The sequence below is a fragment of the Nerophis ophidion genome, linkage group LG14 (assembly GCF_033978795.1).
Source record: "Nerophis ophidion isolate RoL-2023_Sa linkage group LG14, RoL_Noph_v1.0, whole genome shotgun sequence".
Classification (NCBI taxonomy): domain Eukaryota; kingdom Metazoa; phylum Chordata; class Actinopteri; order Syngnathiformes; family Syngnathidae; genus Nerophis; species Nerophis ophidion.
Window position 1 is genome coordinate 33,593,790 of NC_084624.1, and position 23,126 is coordinate 33,616,915.

Below are 23,126 nucleotides of genomic sequence, written 5' to 3' on the forward strand. Positions count from 1 at the left end.
CATGACAATCAACAATGTCCCCACAAAGAAGGATGAAAACTACTGAAATATTCTTGATTGCTAAAACCAAGTAGATGCGGGAAATATCGCTTGAAGGAAGACATGAAACTGCTACAGTGAAATACCAACAAAAAAAGAGAAAAAGCCACCAAAATAAGAGTGCAAGACAAGAAGTAAAACACTACACAGGAAAACAGCAAAAAAGTGAAAATAGGTCATGATGTGATGTGACAGGTGGTGACAGTACACCTACTTTTAGACAAGAGCTATAGTGATGCATTATTGCTTATGCTTTAAGGTCATATCCTACAATTGCGACAACCACATTTTACTGTTAATTTCTGTTGGTGGTGTGCCTCCGCATTTTTTCAACGCTAAAAATGTGCCTCGGCTCAAAAAAGGTTGAAAAACACTGACCTACAGTACTGGAGCCCATTACCCCGCATAGACAGTGTGGACAAAGGCATGTAAAACTAATATGTTGATCACTTTATTGCATGTTTTTTGTTGGCCTGGTCCAGGATTATTTCAAAACTGAAATAGTTAACAGTAAAACTTTAAATGGTTTGTACTTGTATAGAGCTTTTCTACCTTTTTTTTAAGGAACTCAAAGAGCTTTGACACTATTTCCACATTCACTCATTTACACACACTAATGGCGGGAGCTGCCATGCAAGGCGCTAACCAGGACCCATCAGGAGCAAGGGTGAAGTGTCTTGCTCAAGGACACAAGCGACGTGACTAGGATGGTAAAAGGTGGGGCTTGAACCAGTAACCCCTCAGATTGCTGGCACGACCACTCTCCCAACTTCGCCACGCAATCATCGTACAATATGATCAAAATAGAATATATAAAATAATCGCCATTTCCGAACATCCCTGCTCTTCCATTTCCTCTTCCATGGACACCATAACCTGTGTTTCCTCATACTCTTTCAGCATTTCCTCAAGCATCTTGAGGAAAACATCAGAAGAAGAGGATGCCGAAGAGGATGGCTTCTTTTTCTCTCGTTTTTGAGCATCGGCCTGCTCTTCTTTTTCTTTTTCCGAGAGTTCTGACTCAGTATTTTTCCCCTCTAAGGGTCTTCCTGATTTTTGAGATTGAATTTGGCTTGATTATTTACATTTTTTCCATCTAACCTCCGACCCAAACCTTTCTACTTCCAAGTCAGAATCATAAAATTGATGGCTGCAAATTACACCCTTCTCCATTAGTTTGTCCCATTTCGTGTGAGTCAGTTTGATTGGCAACACTAAATTGGCCCTAGTGTGTGAATGTGAGTGTGAATGTTGTCTGTCCATCTGTGTTGGCCCTGCGATGAGGTCGCGACTTGTCCAGGGTGTACACCGCCTTCCGCCCGATTGTAGCTGAGATAGGCGCCAGCGCCCCCCGCGACCCCAAAAGGGAATAAGCGGTAGGAAATGGACGACCAGTTTGATTGGAGATGCCCACACTTTTGTCATATTCCCATCATTTTGACGGCGTGGCGCAGTGGAAGAGTGGCCGTGCGCAACCCAAGGGTCCCTGGTTCAATCCCCACCTAGTACCAACCTCGTCACGTCCGTTGTTTTCTGAGCAAGACACTTCACCCTTGCTCCTGATGGGTGCTGGTTAGCGCCTTGCATGGCAGCTCCCTCCATCAGTGTGTGAATGTGTGTGTGAATGGGTAAATGTGGAAGTAGTGTCAAAGCGCTTTGAGTACCTTGAAGGTAGAAAAGCGCTATACAAGTACAACCCATTTATCATTTATTTGGAAATGTATGCAGGCTGACCCCTTCTTTAGTTGTGTTGCTGTAACCTGCAACAATGCATCTGGCAGACATATTTGATCATTCCTTGTTCTTCTGCAAGAAAATATTGTAATTCGGGGTGAAGATGCTACTAAAACACATAGGGCCTGATTTACTAAAATCCATATAACACGTGCTAAACAGCGTGTGCAATCTACAAAATAGCGTGTACTATTATTGTGATCTACTAAGGCTGCGTGTACAATTAAAAATTGGTGCAGACCCTCTTATTTAAATGAGGATTTTGCATGTGACACCCTCATTTACTGCACATATGAAACATATGTTTAATGTACCGTAAGATTGTTTGTTAAAATAAAGTCAATAATGCCATTTTTTGTGGTCCTCTTTTATTTAGAAAAGTATCGAAAAGTATCGAAATACATTTTTGTACCAAAACACTAGTACAGACAGGGTTTCTTGTTAAAGTGGAGTTGTTTTTAATCATGCATAGTTAAATGATTGCTGTTTTTGGTGGTACTCTGAAATCCGTAGTCATAATTGTGAGTGTAATGCACTCATTTAATACCACTGTGGCCTCCAGGTTCAATTTTATCACACAAGGTGTATACAGTATGTTTGAGATGTTGCTGAAGTTATTTAGGAATTGTTTTTGATTCAATTCGCCACGTGGGCCAGATGCAAGGTGATTTTCAAATGGTCGGATGAAATATCTCATGCTGGGAGTTTGACACCGGTGCTGTAAGGCATTCAGCTGAAGATACAACATACCTTTTTGTTCTTTGGATATTTTGGATACCACCACAGGGATTTTATGCTCCGCACCACCCTGCGATACAAATGAGAACTGGAATGAGCGCCACAAAACACCCCGAAGCACAACAGCGTGATCAATAAGACTTGCTGCGACTTCATGGAAAACAAGAAGTCTCATCAGCGAGTGCCTAAATTACCTTGATGCTGAGGCCAAACCCTCCGATCGTCTGTCTCCGGATCGTTACAGTCCTCTCCTGGAAGAGAGGAAGTCAGAAGGAAGAAATGGCTTTAGGATAAGGGAGGTCCGTGTCGATAAAAAGCTCAATTTCAAATTGCACTTAAATGGCAATTTTGAGTTGAGTTGAGTTGAACATGAGTTTGTGTTTATTTGGAACATGCATGCATACAACGTGATACATCACAATTTCCAGTTTCTCTATTCCACATGTTCGAAAAGGAGTAAGAAGAAGCAGAGCTTATTTATTCCTACCCCTTTTCCTTTACATAGCAGTTGCTCAAATTTTTGTTCACTTCCTAAACTCAATTTATTCACAATAAACTCCATAAGTAGGAACAATAAAAAAAATAAACTTATATTTCATATGGGGAGATGATTAAAATGATCTAGAAAATTGATGGATGGATGAAATAAATTCAGAATGTTTATCATGGTTCTATTTCTTTGTACTTTGTAAACACTGTAAGTTTGAAAAGTTTGTTGAAGTGGATTAATTTAGTACATTGTTTTATTTATTTGCTTAATATATTCCATAATTTAATTCCACATACTGACATACTGACGGTCTTAAGAGTTGTACGTGTGTACTAATGTTTTAAATGACATTATTCTCCAAGATTATATTTTTCCTCTTTTGTTTAGAAGAATGTTTGTATATTATTGGGTAGCAGATTGTAATGTGCTGTGTGTATAATTTTAGTTGCAATTTCACTATGTCGTGGAATTTCAGTATTTTCGATTCAATGTATAATGGGTTTGTATGTATAACCATAAATTGATTTACGTGGACAAGTTGAAAAACTTATTTGGGTGTTACCATTTAGTGGTCAATTGTACGGAATATGTACTGAACTGTGCAATCTACTAATAAAAGTTTCAATCAATCAATTAATCAATCAATCAATGTTCTCTATATGCAACATTATGTATGATTCTAACTAATTTTTGAAACATCGTTAAAGAATGAAGTGTACTTTTGACATGTCTGAGCCATCTGGAGCGTCTCTTTCCCTTCCTTTTGTATTGTTTTTAATTCACCAGCAGTTCCAACAAGCACCTGCGTTTCAAATGTGCCAACGTTTAGTCCGACCTCCTGTTGGAGCTCGGCGGGATCTAATTTCCCCAAGCTGTTGTTGTGCGACTAACTCCAGATCACTGGTGTGTTAAAATGACATTGCACATTTATTAAATCTGTGGCAGTAATAATGGCGACAAAAATCTACAAAACCTTGTAACTGCAGCATATATTTTGCCAATTTGATGTTGTTGTATAACAAATAGCAGGGCACTGATGTGTGAAGTGATGCCAAAGGCCCGCACACCGTGAATTTATTACACTCTCCTTGCCAGTGTATCTCCTTCTCAGTGGTAAACTTTATAGACGCTCCCCATACTATTGTCTCCAGGCCGGCTGCCTCTTAACTTTACAAGCCGGCTCGATCAGCTTGATAACTCCATCTCGCTTTAGAATGATACAGTGGAACCTCTTCAGTCCAACAACCTTCTGAGGTTCAAGACTTGGTGCATTCTACTGAAATTTGCGGTAAAAATGACGTCGCTCGAAGCTGGAATTTGAAAATCAGAAAAACTTCCAGGAGTGACAAAATACAAACTTGGACAGTTTTGAACAATTATTCTAACACGAGCATCCTTAATTAGGAGTGTGAGATAAATATACTACACAAGGGAAGCTGCGTGAAGTAAGCACACCTACGGACGATACATTTTCCATTTTATATTTTACTTTTTACACTGGTTTGCTTCTTTTTACACTTGTACGACAACTGGTAATGTTAAAATAATTGAAGATGCAGAACACGTCAATCCTTTCCAACATAACAGTGGTGAACTTGTTTTTGCATTTGTGTTATAACTCACAGTGGTACAAAATGAGATAAGTAACACACTTTTGTCATTCACCATAAAGTTGTTTAAACTATGAGCTGATTATGATAACTGCTGTCCATTTGTTGAATCTTGTTTTCCTTTTACATGTATGAGTCTCATTTGCGAGTATTGCAGTATATAGTAGACTTTGCATGCAGTTGCAATTCCAAGACGTTAGATGGCAGTTGTATCTTGTTTTCCTTTTACATTTTTGAGTCTCATTTGCGAGTATTGCAGTATATAGTAGACTTTGCATGCAGTTGCAATTCCAAGACGTTAGATGGCAGTAGCGTATAGGCTGTTTTGCCCGGCTGGGAAGTAGTCTTTGCCGTTGAGTTGAATGTGCCAGTTAAAAAGTACCACTGATAGTCACACACACACTAGGTGTGGTGAAATTACCCCTCTCCATTTGACCCATCCCCTTGTTCCACACCCTGGAAGGTGAGGGGAGCATTGAGCAGCAGCGGTAGCCACGTTCGGGAATAATTTTGGTGATTTAATCCCCAATTCTAACCCTTGATGCTGAGTGCCAAACAGGGAATGGGTCCCATTTCTATAGTCCTTGGTATCACTCGGCCGGGGTTTGAACTTACAACCTACCGATCTCAGGCCGGATACTCTAACCGCATCTTTTTTTAATCTTTTTTAAAATCTTTTTGTTGAGACCTAAAAAGTATTTCTCACTGTAGGCGGTGAATCCATGTAGGAAGTCAACCCCTTTACTTGCCTAGGAAACAGCTTGGATAAGCAAGGTGGCACACTTGACGACATTAAGGCCAGAGTAGGCCTAGCTTGAGCTAGAGCAGCATTCATCATTCTTCAGAAAATATGGTCGTCCAAAGATATAGCCATGACAACTAAAATAAGTCTTTTCAATTCCAATATAAACGCTGTCTTTCTTTGCGGTTCAGAGACGTGCAATCTGCTGTCTAAAATGCATGTATTTGGGATCAGGTGGCCAAACACAATTAAGGCAGAATAACGATGGCAGAGAGGAAGTCAGGAGGCAGTGGAGAAGCAGATCCCGAGACAAAAGTGGGGATGGCTTGGCCACACTTTGAGGAAATTAGCAACTAGCTCAACACGACAGGCCCTGGCTCGGAATCCCCAGGGGAAGTGGAAGAGATGGCGACCAAAAAACACATAGATGTGGGCAACTGAGGCAGCGTTCAAGAGGCAGGGAACCAGCTGGAGGGAGGCAGAAAAGACAGCCCCAAATCGTGTTGGATGGAGACGATTCGAAGATGGCCAATGCTTCACTAGGAGCGTTGGGCCTAAGTAAGTAAAGTAGGTAAAAAGTATTTATATTGCAAGTTTTGCATTTACTACACACCAGCTCGTTGATCGTAAGACGTATCTTGGTTGTAGCTTTCATTACCAAATTTGGAGGTGTTGAAATTGCCATGTAAAATCTCTAATGCTAACCAGTGGGCGTGTTTACCATTAGAATTTTATCGATGCTGATGTTACTTGATATTCTTTCGTATTCATCGGTACGATATGTAATTTGTGGGGAATAAAATACATTTTTATTATCCTTATTATTAGCACTGTGTTTCTATCATTGCAACTACAGTCAGTATATCCATTCATCCAGGGCCAACACAGATAGACAGACAACATTCACACTCACATTCACACACTCAGGCCAATTTAGTGTTGCCAATCAACCTATCCCCAGGTGCATGTCCCTATAATAACATTGAAATTCATAGTGATAAAATAACAAATAAGGTCAAATGTATGTATTCATGTTCATACACATACTTTAAACATTATATATTATATCAAATATAAACCAATGCAATCAACTAGCATACTAGGTGGGGTTGCATTTTTAACAATCGTATCTTTATTCTTATTTGTGTTTACATTGCACATGGACCTATTTGAGTGAAGGACCAGAAGCCAGTGTTTTCAGCCGCCGACTTATATGTATTGTACACATGTGTATCATATAAATGAAATGGCCCAGTGAATATTTTAAAGTTTCACTTTGTTGAGTGGATTAATATTGATCCGTGGATTAGTAGATTGCTTAGAGGACGGTCAAATGGATAAATGGCAGTAGCGGCGTTTGTGAGTTAAATGGTGTTCACTTCAAACTGACACTCACTCTTATTAGCGTGCGAGATTTCGGGGACTAGGAGGAAAAATTGTTCTTACAAACTTTTCTGTGGTGTTGCTTCCTTATGTGTGATTATTCCAAGCTAATAATCATCTGCTTGTGCGTCGTAGCGGCACTTGAACTGAATTTGATGGTGTGTCATAATTACAACCGTCAGCTGGATAAAAAAAATAAAAAATACTGATAGAACTATAATTTGTCTAATTAACGGTCTTTCTGGACCGACCCAATTAGGAACCGGGAGAAAAAAAATACCGGTACACGGTAGGGTTGTAAGATAATGCTCTTTGAATGTAATATTAAAAACAGTTCATTTCTTTTTACACTTGCATGGTGATTATCAATGTGAGAAAATTAGATTTGTCACACTTTTGTCATTCTTTATTAAAGCTTAGAGCAGTGGTTCTCAAACTTTTTTCGCCAAGTACCACCTCAGAAAACACTTGGCCACCATAATGAGCAACATTGAAATGCTGTAGCATAGTAGGCCTAAGTATTCAATTAAAACAATAAATAAATTTTATTTAATAGGTATAATTAATATTGTTGGCCACTGTAGCATTACACACAATGCACACAAATCATCAACCATGATTCTCCATGTACGTATACAGATTTCTTTGGCGTACCACTCGATCAGGCCGGCGTACCACTAGTGGTACACGTTTCCATAGTTGGACAATAAATTGTTTGGATAATTTCTAACTTTATATTAACATAATTATACCTAAGCCTAACTTATGTTTAAACGTGTGTGGCTGTTAAAATTATTCAAAAGTAACACAAAATTGTCTGTACAATGAAGGATTTTACGATGCGAAAGATTAACCCTGGAACTGAATATTTCTACTTCTATTGTTTAAAAACATACACAATCCAAAGTGGGTAGACCAAACAAGAAGTCAGTATACTGGTACAGACCTCAGTACTTTTGGTCTAACTGAAGTAGCGACAGAATTCCGCCGGTACCACCCGGTACCGATCAATATGAAATCAAACGGTATCATATTTCGGTACTTCTTGCAAGCACAAACACTGGGGGCAAACAGGCGTATTCGTAGTGGACTGCCTCAAATGATAATTTTGCAATTGTCCATACCCACAAAGCAAGTACGGTAATGGTACATAAAATCAAACAAAATGCATCAGCTCTTCTTCAGTTGGTTTGAAGGGAGATGTTATATAAAGTTAAGTTAAAGTACCAACAATTGTCACACACACATTAGGTGTAGTAAAATTTGTCTCATCGAGAGAATGCCAAGATATGCAAAGCAGTAATCAGAGCAAAGTTAAAGTACCACTGATAGTCAAACACATACTGGATGTGGTGAAATTACCCTCTGCATTTGACCCATCCCCTTGTTCACCCCATTGGAGCAGTGAGCAGCAGCGGTGCCGCACTTAGGAATCATTTTTGGTGATTTAACCCCCAGTTCCAACCCTTGATGCTGAGTGCCAAGCAGGGAGTTAATGGGTCCCATTTTTATAGTCTTTGGTATGACTTGCCCAGGGTTTGAACTCACAACCAACCGATCTCAGGGCGGAAACTCTAACCACTAGGCCACTGATTAGCCTAGTGGTTAAAAGTATAAGGTATAAAGCGCTAAAAAGTAAGACTCCACTTTTCAAAAAGCGCTAGCTCGATGCTAATTTACCTTTAATTTTCCATAGATATGCTACTGATTAGCATTAATGGTTTCACATGCCCATCCTACCACGCAAGTATCCCTGATATAACGCACTAAAAAGTAAGACTTCACTTTGTGAAATGCCCTAGCCTGATGCTAATTTACATTGGATTTGCCATAGACATGCTGATTTCAACACCTCCAAATTTGTTCATCAAAACTACAACTAAGATGCAAGTTACAATCAAACAGCTGCTGTATAATAAGTACAATTTAAACACTTTGAAAGGCCAAACAAAAGACCGGACGGGTACTTTCAACCTTAATGGCAAAGACTACTTCCCGATTACGGCAACACACCGTAGCATTTACACTACTGCGTTCTAACGTCTTGTGACTTGCAAATGCGCACAAAGTTATATAATAACAAACGGATAACTCAATTATCATTGTCAATTCAGCGTCCAAATAGATTTTTTATGTTATTGTTGAATAATTTCAAATATATTACCACATTACGGTACCAGTATTGACTTTCAGGTACCGGGAATTGGTAGCGTATCTGCTCAAATGTGAAAGGTACCCATCAATGTGTTAAAAGCCAATGTGGCAGTTTTATCAGAACAAGAGCAACAACTTATTTTCATTTGAGTTAATGTAAATATATTGTATTAAAAGACTATTCCATGCTTGGATTACAAATGCCAGGAATGATATGATATGTCTTGTTGTTCATTATTAATATTGTGTGACACTGCCTATCACAGCACATCAGCGGCACACACAATGACATAGTGTGTGAGTAATGTCAGTGGTTACTTACGCTGGAATAGAAAGGTTCTCCCGACACACAGATGACATCTTGCTCCTGAATGGTCAGAATATCTTTAGCCAAGTGCAGTCGAATATTAAACGGCTCCTCATTACCTTCTTGCATCAAATAAATCCCAGTCTTTGTCTGCGAACATTTGGAGAGATAAAATCATTCATCAGGCCGCGCGCCCTTGAATTAAGTGGCCATGAAATGAAATGCCGGCGACACATTGCAAGGAATGAACATGGAAATAAATGCAGGCAGCCTTTGCTTTTTGGTTGTTGTCGCAAATCCACACTGTCCTAAAAAAGAAGAAACTTTTGATCTGTGCTGCTAACAAATTAAAGGCCTACTGAAATGAGATTTTCTTATTTAAACGGGGATAGCAGGTCCATTCTATGTGTCATACTTGATCATTTCTCGATATTGCCATATGTTTGCTGAAAGGATTTAGTAGAGAACATCAACGATAAAGTTCGCAACTTTTGGTCGCTAAAAAAAAAGCCTTGCCTTTACCGGAAGTAGCAGACGATGACGTCACAAGGGTGAGGGCTCCTCACATCCTCACATTGTTTATAATGGGAGCCTCTAGCAGCAAGAGCTATTCGGACCGAGAAAACGACAATTTTCCCATTAATTTGAGCAAGGATGAAAGATTCGTAGCTGTAGATATTGATAGCGAAGGACTAGAAAAAAAATAAAATAAATAAAAATAAAGTTAAAAAAAAGGCGATTGCATTGGGAGCGATTCAGATGTTTTTAGACACATTTACTAGGATAAATCTGGGAAATCCCTTATCTTTCTATTGTGTTGCTAGTGTTTTAGTGAGTTAAAAAGTACCTGATAGTCGGAGGGGTGTGTCCAAGGGTATATCGACGCCAGTGTCTGAGGGAAGTCTCGGCAGCTGGACGGCGCAAGCTCCGCAGGTCTCCGGTAAGAGGCGACTTTTTACCACAATTTTCTCACCGAAACCTGCCGGTCGACAAGTGGTCAGGAACCATGTTCGCTTGACCGCTCTGATCCATAGTAAAGCTTCACCTCCGGTAATTTTAAACAAGGAAACACCGTGTGTTTGTGTGGCTAAAGGCTAAAGCTTCCCACCTCCATCTTTCTACTTTTACCTCTCCATTATTAATTGAAGAAATTGCAAAAGATTCAGCAACACAAATGTCCAAAATAATGTGTAATTGCGCAATGAAAAGAGACGACTTTTAGCCGCAAGTGGTGCTGCGCTAAAATGTCCCCTCCAACCCGAGACGTCACGCGCACGCGTCATCATACACGTCATCATTCCGCGACGTTTTCAACAAGAAATTCCGCGGGAAATTTAAAATTGTAATTTAGTAAACTAAACCGGCCGTATTGGCATGTGTTAATATTTCATCAGTGATATATAAACTATCAGACTGCGTGGTCGGTTGTAGTGGGTTTCAGTAGGCCTTTAAGACGATGTGAAATTGAGAGGGCTCTGTGGTAAATTCCCTGCATTACACAAGCATGACTGCTTCCAATCACGCATATAAACATGCTCATTTGCATGCATTTGCATACTGCCATCACTCCCCTCCATGGCTAATTGCGATGCCTGTCTGCCCTTGACTTAAATGGGTGTAAATAAAGGAAGCACCTTCACCTGACAGGACTACTAATAGAAAAGGAGCCACTGGTGTCGCCATCCTTCTCAGCCAGGGACACACCAGTCATCGGGTAATAAGGCAACGCCGGATGTTTGCAAGGTGTCGACTCCACTGCATGTCAGTTATCTTTCACTGGTAATGAGGAACCTCGGGCCTCTAGCTACTTCTGTACTAAGGCGAATGGGTGTTTGCCAGTGCCATTAAGCAAGCAAAACGAGGGCATCGCAGCACATAGGCGGGGGTCAGGAAGCGCCTCACATCGGTGAGTGCTGGTGACCTGTAGCGGAGGATGCATTGTTCCTAATTGGCCTTATCTCGCTATACATGCCATCATTATCTCCAATAACAATGGCTATTTGCACTGGAAGAACTAAGGATATGTGTGTGTACAGTCGTGGTCAAAAGTTTACATACACTTGTAAAGAACATAATGTCATGGCTTTTTTGAGTATTCAATAATTTCTACAACTCTTATTTTTTATTGCGATAGGGTGATTGGAGGACATACTTGTTTATTCCAAAAAACATTCATGAAGTTTTTTAAATTTTTTTATTTACTATGGGTCTACTGAAAATGTGACCAAATCTTATGGGTCAAAAGTATACATACAGCAATGTTAGCATTTGGTGACATGTCCCTAGGCAGGTTTAACTGCAATAATGCGCTTTTGGTAGACATCCAGAAGCTTCTGCCAAGCTTTTGGTTGAAATTTTGACCACTCCTCTTGACAAAATTGGTGCAGTTCAGCTAAATTTGTTGGTTTTCTGACATCGATTTGTTTCTTCAGCATTGTCCACATGTTTAAGTCAGGACTTTGGTAAGGCCCTTTTAAAACCTTAATTTTAGCCTGATTTAGCCATTCCTTTACCATTTTTGACATGTGTTTGGGGTTATTGTCCTGTTGGAACACCCAACTGCACCCAAGACCCAACCTAGGGCTGATGATTTTAGGTTGTCCCATTTACTCTCTGTAAAGCACCAGTTCCATTGGCAGCAAAACAGGTCCAGAGCATAATACTACCACCACCATGCTTGCTGGTAAGAATGGTGTTCCTGGGATTAGAGGTCTCACCTTTTCTCCTCCAAACATATTCCTGGGCCAAATAGCTCAATTTTTGTTTAATCTGACCACTGACATTTTTTCCAGAAGGTCTTATGTGCTGTCAGATTTGGTCACATTTTCAGTAGACCCATAATAAATTCATAAAAGAACCAAACTTCATGAATGTTTTTTGTGACCAACAAGTATGTGCTCCAATCACTCGATCACAAAAAAATAAGAGTTGTAAACATAAGAGTTGTACAAATTAGATAAATAGATAGTACTTTATTGATTCCTTCAGGAAAATTAAAAAATTATGTCCTTTACAAGTTTTGACCACGACTGTGTGGGTGTATATATACATATATATATATATATATATATATATATATATATATATATATATATATATATATATATATATATATATATATATATATATATATATATACAGTATATTAATACTTAAACAAAATGCTTGATTAAATGCTACGGTACCAACCTCTTCATTTGAGGTCTTGAAATCCATGTGCTACCGCGCAGTGGTAGAGGGATGCTGGAAAAGGAGACAAACAACCAATTTATAAAGTGTTTGCAGTATAAAAAAACAACAACAAAAAAACATAGCCAATTTGAAGTGGCAATGTTGCAGCCATAACACTTATAACCAGCACATTGAAATGTGAAACTCAAGCCTCAGTAGATACACCTTCAACAGCACAACAACATGTTTATATTAATCCACAGTAAAGTATTATACAGAGCCTAAGAAAAAAAAGTCCCAATTATAATACATCCATGTCTGGATCTTGCATACTGTACAGGCTATTGTCAATAACTAGGTATGATTACTGCACACGTCATGCAAATTCACAACACTGTGAATCGACAGTAAAAAATAACATTTTAATTTCCAAGAAATTAGAGCAAAACATATAATGTGACAAAAAAGATTGCCAATATGCTTTTTGACCCTTGGAGGCCAACATGCTTCTCGCTAAAACTGGGGAAAAAGGAGATGATTCAAAAGTTACAATACATTATTGTTCTGTTATTTCTTCTAGTTTTTGTCATTTCACGGAACACTCATTTATCCATTCACAGACAAACACACAGTGGTACTTTGTTTTTTCTTCTGGCTCTCAACAAAGGCGGACGCTTCCCTCCCTTTCCCGTATCTTTCTTGCTTGGCTTCTTTGTTGTCCTTGTCATGTCTTGACTTTCTAAGACCCTGTCTTTTGCACTGTCCCTGAAATCTAAAACATGGAAATGTTTAATAGGTCTCTCAACTATATTGACAATATCTTCTCGACAAGAAGCAGAGATTCGGGTGGGTCCTGCCTGTCCTGACGGAACGGTTGCAGTTGAATACATGGGGGACTTTTTGGAGAACTGGAGAAACCATGTGTCTGGCAATTATTCCCATTAAAGATATCTATCCATTTGGAACTGTGATAACAGGTCAAATGCTGGTTGGATTGAGCGTTGCTCTGGTCTATTGACAAATTTGGAAGACGATGGCAGCCATTCAAAGAGCCCGAAGACTGCCAGTCGTGATGGATGGGCTGGGTAGAGCTGTAGGCACTCAGACTTTGACGAATTCTTAATTTAATCGCAATTTGGATAACATATTCGAGAAACTATCCATTTTGATCAATTTAAGAGCCAGAACCAACGACGACAGCAGACAATCCATTGAAATGTGTTGGATAGCCTGAACCGAAACAATACTTATCTACAATTTGGCTCCATCTACATTGGCCAAGGCAGGGTTATGCCTTCCCCCCATACATGCAGAATTAAATTGATAACTGAACACTAAACAACACTTTTACTTTTATTAAAGACTCCTGTAGGCAGTGAGCGCAGACGCCACTTTTTTAACTTTGCTACGAGTTCCTTCATGAATTCAATAGTGTGTCTCACCTTCTTTAATAAAAGCGCTGTCACTCGCAACTTTCTTTGGCCCCGGCGGTGGAATGCATTTAATTGCGTGAACTATACATGGGCTAACAGACTAGTTTGTTACGTGCAATGTTTGTGCGATAACCAACACGACCTGTACTATAAAACCAGGGCAAATTTATGGATCATTTTTCATCCCAAACTGATTCATACACAAAGTATGCCGCACAAAAATGCAAAAGTCACAGTGAGAAGAAATTAATAACAAAGCATTGCCAAGTCAGACAGCCTTTTCTTGTTTAATTTTTTTAAATGATCATGTATCTGAGATACGCTCCAGCACCCCCCGTGACCCTGAAAGGGATAAGCGGTAGGAAATGGATGGATGGATGGACGTTACCACCATTACTTCAAAAAAAAATTATATTCTTGCACCACCAATATTTTTTTGCCATTTATCACAGGCCTTTTTCTAAAGTTAACAGTTATCATAGTATAAAAATATTCCGTTTCAGCCTTGATCTTTTAATTATTCCTATATGTATTTTTAAAATGCATTTGTTCCGTTTCCTTCGCTTTTTTATTTCTATATTGCCTATGTCATATGCTAGATTTTAAATTAAGGCCCGGGGGCCGCCCTTAAGCTTTTCAATGTGGCCCGCCGGACATTCCTAAATAATTTATTTAGATCTTTAAGATGGAAACTGTAGCTGCCATTATGATGTGCAGTGATGTTTTCAAATGACCGGAAGTCTTGAACTATACAAAGTATTTCAATGGTTGGAATCTGCGCTTTTGCATGATATACTAGTTACTATGGTCATCTCAGTCACAGTAGCTCAGACGATGCACCAAGCAGTGTGGATAGGGAGCGTTTCCACAGAGTGTTTACAGCGCGGCCAGCCTGAAATGCGGGTGTCAGGGACAGACGCGGAAGGTGATTTTTACAACAAAGTTCTAAAGCTTAGGGATATATAAGATCGTGGGTGGGTTTATTTTGTTGCATATTTGTTGCATTTCACTTGATTGTAAAATATGTCGATGGAGAGGTGGTGTGACGGTCATACGTTGTCAATATTCAGTGTTTTATCATTCATAATTAATATTGTAAATCCCACATTCTTTATTTTTATGTATATGTTCCATTCCGTTTTTTTAAAGCGGTCTGGTATAACGTTTTTAGCATTCAATCAGAAAATATTGCGAGTTTATATATTTAGAAATGGTTGATTTATATAGGCTAGTAAGTGTGTACCTGACAAGTTTTGGCTACCTTGCTTCTGCGCACACCAGGGGACGCCGCAATCCCACCACTTCAGGTGGGATGGTACAAAACATATAACACGTCACAGACAACGTCACGCTAACATCACTTGACACCTCTGACGAATCACATCAAATCAAATCAAATCAACTTTATTTATAAAGCACATTTAAAATTTACCACAGGGGTAGCCAAAGTGCTGTACAACGGGCAGGTTAAAAGATAATACGAGAACCGAGCAAACAACACAACACAAACAGAACATGATAAAAAAATAAATAAATAAAACATAAAAACATAAAATCAGGTTCACAGTAGGTGTATAATGGGGCACCATTGCAGGATGGATATCACTGAGTGTTAAAAGCCAAGGAATAAAAGTATGTTTTTAAGAGAAATTTAAAAACAGGAAGAGAGGAGGCTTGTCTAACACTCATGAACGCTGCAGAAGCAAGGTAGCCGAAACTTGTCAGGTACAACACTTTACCTTACTAGCCTATTTAAATCAACCATTTATTAATACACGTCAGTAGGCTAAATGAATCTCTTCGACATTGTTGTGAGTTTTTGTATCAGTGTTTTTAAAAATCAATATACTGGCCCCCAGACATAATTTTTTCTCTAAATCTGGCCCACCGAGTCAAAATAATTACAATTGCCAGGCCTGCTGTAAAGCTTTTTTTAATTTTTGAAAAGAACTGTATAGATAACATTTATTATTATCTTTATACATTTAATGCTACATTTACTGAAATATTGTTTTTTTTGTCTGCTTGTTGCTTCACACAACCATTTGTCCTTTTACACACATGTATGATGTAAATGTAAATCAAAGCAACTCGGAGTGAGTTAAAAGCCGTATAGTAAATTATTTTTGAAAAATCATTGCAAATTGAAAAAATTTAAATTTTTCTCAAGTTCGTCGCTTGGCACAACTGTTTGACCATTTACACGCAGAGTCCCATCACTCTATTGCTCAAGTACCAAAAAAAATAATATCCAGAAGTAATGAGCAACAAGGAATAATTGATGGTAAAATGGTTCAAATACATGTTCCACTCGATTCTGTTATATGTGAAGAACTTGTAAAAGAACATTGCCATTAAAATTCCATGCTTGCGAACACATCTGCTTGAGCGAGCCTCATTTGCATCAACCAGCCTTGCTCACTTAATCAAACATGACTGCCACTTGACTCGACAAGCAGTGCGGAACAAAACTGGTTTCCTCGGCCCCCCCGGTGGGAGACTTACTTCACTAGAGAGGCCCTCCCCCAGCTGTTTTGATGTTAAGATCAGGCCATCTAACACCCGGCTGATCCCAGATCAGAGAGGTCCTCCCCGCATCACTGTGGCGCTTTAATAGTGCAGGCGCAGGAAGAAGGGGATGGAGACAGTGATCTCCGACCGCCTCTCCAGGGGCCTGGCTTGGGGCGGTGCACCTCAGGGTATCATTCCAGTGCCACTTTCAGGTGACGAGCTGCTGCAGAGCAAAATCTCCTGTGAGGAAACAAGACTGAATGTTGCTGATTAAACACTTCAGACTCTGTGTGTGTGTATGTATGTTTGTGTGGAATCAGAGGCAATTGTTAGCTCCAATTCCCACATAAACAAGAGATTCAGTCTTGAGAAAGAATCCTTTAAAAAGCCTGGCTTGTAATACCCTGTCAAAATGCAATTAACCCTTATTGTTGCAGTCAGCACACAACAACAGGCACTGCTTGTTAGGATACATTGCTGGATGCAGGCCACCCTTCTGATGAGCCGCAGTGTTGCGTTTTTGCACGTCCATACAGTATATTTCATGCATAAATCATCCACCTCTGATGATACGGCAAGAGTCGCCTTCATATAACTTGCAAATGTATTTGTCAGAGTCCCATCTGGACCAGAAACGAGCAAGAGGAAGATCTGAGGGAGAATAAAAGAACTGAAATTTAAAGCGTTGACCTTCAAGCAAACAGCCCAAAAACAGACTTAAATATTAATATTGTACCGAAGTTAAACTCAAAAGCTTCCTCACAGGGAGGTTACCTCTCTACTCTTCTGCTAAAAGAAATACATCACGCCTGTTTTTATCAAATATGGCTCACCAAAATGTTTTTGTTAGATTTCATTCTTATGGTGATTTTACTGCACAACACAATTGTTTAAACTTTTCAGAAGGTTGTTTTTATTTTTTCATTTCAACGACTACCCTAGCACAGACCTTAGTATGAGCCCGAACCCCAATTCTCTTTCTTTCTTAGTTTACTTTGTTTATTTCAAACATGACATACCTACAACATTATACATCAGGCAATTTCATATCATTTTACAATACATCATGTCCGAAAAGGAGTAGGAAGAAGCAAACCTTATTTATTCCTACCCCTTTGCCACGTCAGAGCGTTCACAAATATTTACAGCAAAATAGCAAAATGACATCCGTGAATGAGTAACACAACCGTTTTGTAATATGTCATTAATTAATTCAGTCATTATTAACATACTGAGATAAGGAATATCTTATTTTCAATAAGGTTGAAAGTGTTTCTCATAATTCTTCTTTTTTGTACTTTGTAAGCACTATTAATTTGAACAGCCTCTTAAACTGGATCATATCAGTACAATGTTTAACTTCTTTACTTAATCCATTCCATAATTAATTCCACATATTGATATGCTAAAGGTTTTAAGTGTTGTACGTGCATACAAATGTTTTGAATTCGATTTTCCTCAAAGGTTACATTTCTTCTCTTTAGTTGAGAAGAATTGTTGTAGCAGGTTATAATATACTTTGTACATAATTTTAACTGTTTGCAATTTTACCAAATCACCGAACTTTAATATTTTTGACTCAATACATAAAGGGTTTGTATGTTCTCTATATCCAATATTATGTATTATTCTAATTGATCTTTTTTGTAACACAGTTAACAAATGTAGCGCACATTTGTAGTTGTTTCCCAATATTTCTGCACAATAATTCAGATATGGTAACACTAGCGAGCAGTTTAGAAAATAAAGTAATTTTAGACCCAGGACGTATTTTACTATATTCATTATTGAAATGTTTTTTCCCAATTTATGTTGTATGTTTTGTATATGAGATTTCCAGTTCATTTTATCATCTATTAATACTCCCAAAGATCTGGTTTCTTTTACCCTTTCAATATCTACTCCAACTGTTTGTATTCGTGTCTGATGCTCTTTTCTACTGTTACCAGATAGCATTATTTTAGTTTTACTGAGATTCAAAGATAGTCTGTTTTTAACAAACCATTTTTTTAATTTGTTCATTTCTTCCGTTATTATTTGTATTGTCTTCTGTGTGTTCTCTCCTGAACAGAAAGCAGTTGTGTCGTCTGCAAATAAAACTAACTTCAAGTCCTTTGTAACTTTACAAATGTCGTTTATATAAAGATTGAACAATCTTGGTCCCGGTATAGATCCCTGGGGTACACCACAAGATATATCCAACCGTGTTGACATGTTTCCACCCATCTTCACATATTACTTCCTGTTGGTTAAATAGCTTCTTATCCAGTTCAATACCAAACCTCCGATGCCATATCGTTCTAGTTTTTGTATTAAAATATCATGATTAATTGTGTCGAATGCTTTTGTTAAATCCATGAATACTGTGGCAGCACATTCTTTACCGTCTATTGCAATGGTAATTTTTTCTGTTATTTTGATTAATGCCACTGATGTTGAAATATTTGCTCTAAATCCAAATTGGTTCTCCACGAGCATGCCACTTTTGTTGATAAACTTATCTAATCGGCTATTGAATAGTTTTTCCATGATTTTGGAGAATTGTGGAAATAATGAAACTGGTCTGTAGTTAGTGAACTGGTGTATGTTTCCATTCTCATGAATTGGTACAACTTTTGCAATTTTCCTTTTGTCAGGGAATTTGCCGGTTAGAAATGATATCTTACTGATATATGTAAGAGGTTCTGAAATGTCTTCTATAACCTTTTTTATCGTTACCAAATCTATTCCATGACAGCCGGTGGAGGTCTTGGATTTACAATTTTTTACAATTTTGATTTCTTCTTCTTTTGTCACTTTCTTAAGAAACATAGAATTGGGATTTCTGTCTATGAGCTCACTCAAATTCTCAACTGCCACATCATCTGCATTTGGAATTCTTTGTTCCAGATTTTTTCCGGTATTAACAAACTAATCATTAAAATGTTCAACTATTTGGTTCATATTGTTATTTTTTGTATTTCCGTATAGAAAGTACTGGGGGTAATCTTTCTTAGCACCATTTTTAATGATGCTATTTAAGATGCCCCATGTTGCTCTCATGTTGTTTCTATTCTTGTTTAATAATTGACTGTAGTATTCCCTCTTAGATGTTTGTAGTATACCAGTTAGCTTGTTTTTATATTTCTTATACTTATTTTCTGTCTCTATAGATCTCTGTGTTATAAATATTCGATATAATGTGTTTTTTTTCTGACAAGCATTCCTCAGTCCTTTTGTCATCCATGGTTGGTTGTTTTTATTTTGCTTCTTACCAAGTTCTTCCCAAGGACAATGTTTATCATAAAGTGTTAGAAAGGTGTTGAAAAAAATCCCATATGCATAATCTACATCAGGGGTCACCAATCTTTTTGAAACCAAGAGCTACTTCTTGGGTACTGATTAATGCGAAGGGCTACCAGTTTGATACACACTTAATTAAATTGCCAGAAATAGCCAATTTTTTCAATTTTACCTTTTACTCTGTTATTATTAATAATTAATGATATTGATCTTTGTGGTAATACTGATTACCCTAAAGATTTCTCACAATAAATATATATTTTTGATGACATGTTTTAAATAGGTTAAAATCCAATCTGCAATTTGTTAGAATATATAACAAATTGGACTAAGCTATATTTCTAACAAAGACAAATCATTTTTTCTTCTAGATTTTCCAGAACAAAAATTTTAAAAGAAATTCAAAAGACTTTGAAATAAGATTTAAATTTGATTCTACAGATTTTTTAGATTTGCCAGAATATTTTTTATTTTAATTTTAAATCATAATGGGTTTGAGGAAATATTTCACAAATATTCTTTGTCGAAAAAAAAAGGAGCTAAAATGAAAAAAATAAAATGTATTTATTATTCTTTACAATACAACAAATACGTTGATTTAAATTGTCCGGAAAGAAGAGGAAGGAATTTAAAAAGGTATGTGTTTAAAAATCCTAAAATCATTTTTAAGGTTGTATTTTTTCTCTAAAATTGTCTCTGAAAGTTGTAAGAAGCCAAGTAAAAAAATAAATGAATACATTTAAACAAGTGAAAACCAAGGCTGTAATATATTTTCTAGGGTTTTGAAATTCTATTTGAGTTTTGTCTCTCTTAGAATTAAAAATGTCGAGCAAAGCGAGATCAGCTTGCTAGTAGATAAATAACATTTAAAAAATAGAGGCAGCTCACTGGTAAGTGCTGCTATTTGAGCTATTTTTAGAACAGACCAGCGGGCGACTCATCTGGTCCATACGGGCGCGCGTTGGTGAGCCCTGATCTACATTATCTTCATTGTATACATTGTCCCAAGTTGGTTTCCTCAGATCCTCTTTGAAGAAAATTACTCTTTCCTCTGTGCATAGTCTTTAAAATGTATTTTTGTCAATGTTCTTCTTCTTGTAATTCCCATCCTAAATAGTAAAAACTGGCAGATGGTCGCTGATGTCGGTTGTTAACAGTCCACTTGTGTTATAATCAAAGACATTAGTGAAGATATTATCAATAAGTGTAGCACTGTGACTTGCAATTCTGGTTGGACTTGTGATTTCGGAATACAAACACATACTATACATTGTATCTATGAAATCATAAATGGACTTTTGCTTATTGGGGTTCAAGAGATCTACATTGAAGTCTCCATTAAAAAAAAATACTTTTTGACTGATTCCACTGAAAGTTCCCTTAACCCAGTCTTCAAATCCTTCAATACTTGAGTTGGTTGTTCTATATATACAGCTGATCAATACATTTTTACTTCTTCCATGACAAATCTCAATGGTTATACACTCTGAAACATTGTCAATAGCTAGTGAAATGTTTTTTACCACCCTGTAATGGAAGTCCTTCATCACATATACAGCAACTCCGCCTCAGTTCTTATTTAATCTATTAATATAATTGAGTTCATATCCTTCTAGTCCAAAGTCCATTCCTTTTTTTTGTATCCATCCATGTGTCTGATACAGCAATAATTTTGAAAGGTTCTTTAAAGTGTTCCAAAAATGATTTCATATTGTTATAATTGGCATACAAGCTTCTGCAGTTAATACAAATAATTGACGGTTTGTTTTTTGAATTAATGTTGGTGTTGAATTGTACTTATGTATAATATAAACAATTATTGTCCATGTGAGAAAAAAAATTGTGTCTGGATCTATAGCACTGTCCAATTCTGTCTCGTTATGATCATTGCTGGAAAAGGTTATACATTCTCTTTCTGATTGATTATTATGTATTTGTGTCATGGTTGTGTTTAATTTATTTATCGCTATTGATATTTATCCAGCTCTGCTATTTCTCTTATGACTATTACTCTTGCTTCCTCTGGTGTTCCATTTAGTCTAATAAATATCTTGCAGTTTGCTGTCCATGTTTGTTGTATTTTGCCTTGTTTTCTTAGACTACGTGCTTTTCTGGCTATGTCTGCGTTTTTCTTTGTTAAATGTTCATTTACGTACACATCTGTTCCTTTTAACTTCCTCCTCTGTTGTAGTAATGCATACAAGCTTTACATTTATAGTCCAGATCAAAACACTAAATTGTAATCCAAGGCCAAACCCTAACCGTACACTAAACACAATAATACTCCCTAAACAAATCCGCCTCTCTAATTCTAACTCTAGCGTCAAATCCTAGTCATAACCCTAACCCAGAGGTAGGGAACCTTGTGGCTCTTTTGATGACTGCATCTGGCTCTCAGATACATCTAAACTGACATTGCTTAACACGATAAGTAATGAATAATTCCGCTGGTAATCATAGTGTTAAAAATAACGTTCAAAATATAAAACATTCTCATGGATTTTAATCCATCCATCCGTTTTCTACCACACCTGTTCAAGAAGTCGCATTAATGGTAAGAAGTATTTTATTTATTATAGGTTAGTTTTAGCACAGCAATGTTATCAAAAATAATACGAGACTTATTATACTCTAAAAATGTTGGTCTTTCTTAAAAAAAGCACGCAAAATATTATATGGCTCTCACGGAAATACATTTTTTATATTTGGCTTTCATGCCTCTCTCAGCCAAAATGCCCTGACCAAATGCCTATGTAAATTAAATACAAAGAGGACATAAGTAAAGGAAATTAAATGAGCTCAAATATAACAACAAATATAGCATATTGATGCCATATGTACATACAGATAGCCTAAATAGCATGTTAGCATTGATTAGTTTGCAGTCATGCACTGACCAAATATGCCCGATTAGCACGCCAACAAAGCTCTCACCTTTGTGCAATCACGCAGAGCATAAAACGTTTGGTGACAAAATAAGAGAAAGGAGTGGCACACGTCTTTTTTTGGCAGCGTCGGGGAAAGTTGTACATGTAAACAAACTACGGAGGGTTCAAGCCAAAATTAGTAGGACAATAACAGCACTCGCCAACTACTCTCATCAGTCTAGCATGTTTAAAATAAACAGTGGGATTTCTAACAATTAGAGAGGTTTGTGTCATGTTTGTCCTACAGAAACCATATAACAAAAAAAAAAATGTTTCCCCTCCTCTTTTTCCATTTTCATACATTTTTGAACAGGGAACATGTGGCTCTAAAGCCACAGGTTGCTGACCCCCGCCCGAACCAAATGCCTAAACTCTGATGTTAGCCTTAACCATACTTGCCAACCCTCTCGGATTTTCCGGGAGACTCCCGAAATTCAGCGCCTCTCCCGGAAATCTCCCGAAATTCAGACGGAGCTGGAGGCCACGCCCACTCCAGCTCCATGAGAACCTGACTCAATGTTGTGACCCTCTTAAACAGGACAATACTGCCATCTACTGTACATAGAATAGAATGTCTGTTCTGAAGCCCACATTTAAGAGACGTA

At 37.7% G+C, this 23,126-nt stretch overlaps 1 protein-coding gene across 1 annotated transcript in view; it reads right to left on the reverse strand.

Annotated features, from left to right (window-relative positions):
- The window catches only part of sntg1 (syntrophin, gamma 1), a 121,089-nt gene that overhangs the window by 53,635 nt on the left and 44,328 nt on the right, over positions 1–23,126 (reverse strand). Inside the window, exons 2-6 of the mRNA XM_061920481.1 lie at positions 16,307–16,552; positions 12,387–12,440; positions 9,213–9,347; positions 2,706–2,762; positions 2,524–2,581 (exon numbers count right to left, since the gene is read on the reverse strand). Of these exons, the coding sequence (XP_061776465.1) occupies positions 2,524–2,581; positions 2,706–2,762; positions 9,213–9,347; positions 12,387–12,413 (277 nt within the window). The 5' untranslated portion in view covers positions 12,414–12,440; positions 16,307–16,552. The remainder of the gene's footprint in view (positions 1–2,523; positions 2,582–2,705; positions 2,763–9,212; positions 9,348–12,386; positions 12,441–16,306; positions 16,553–23,126) is intronic.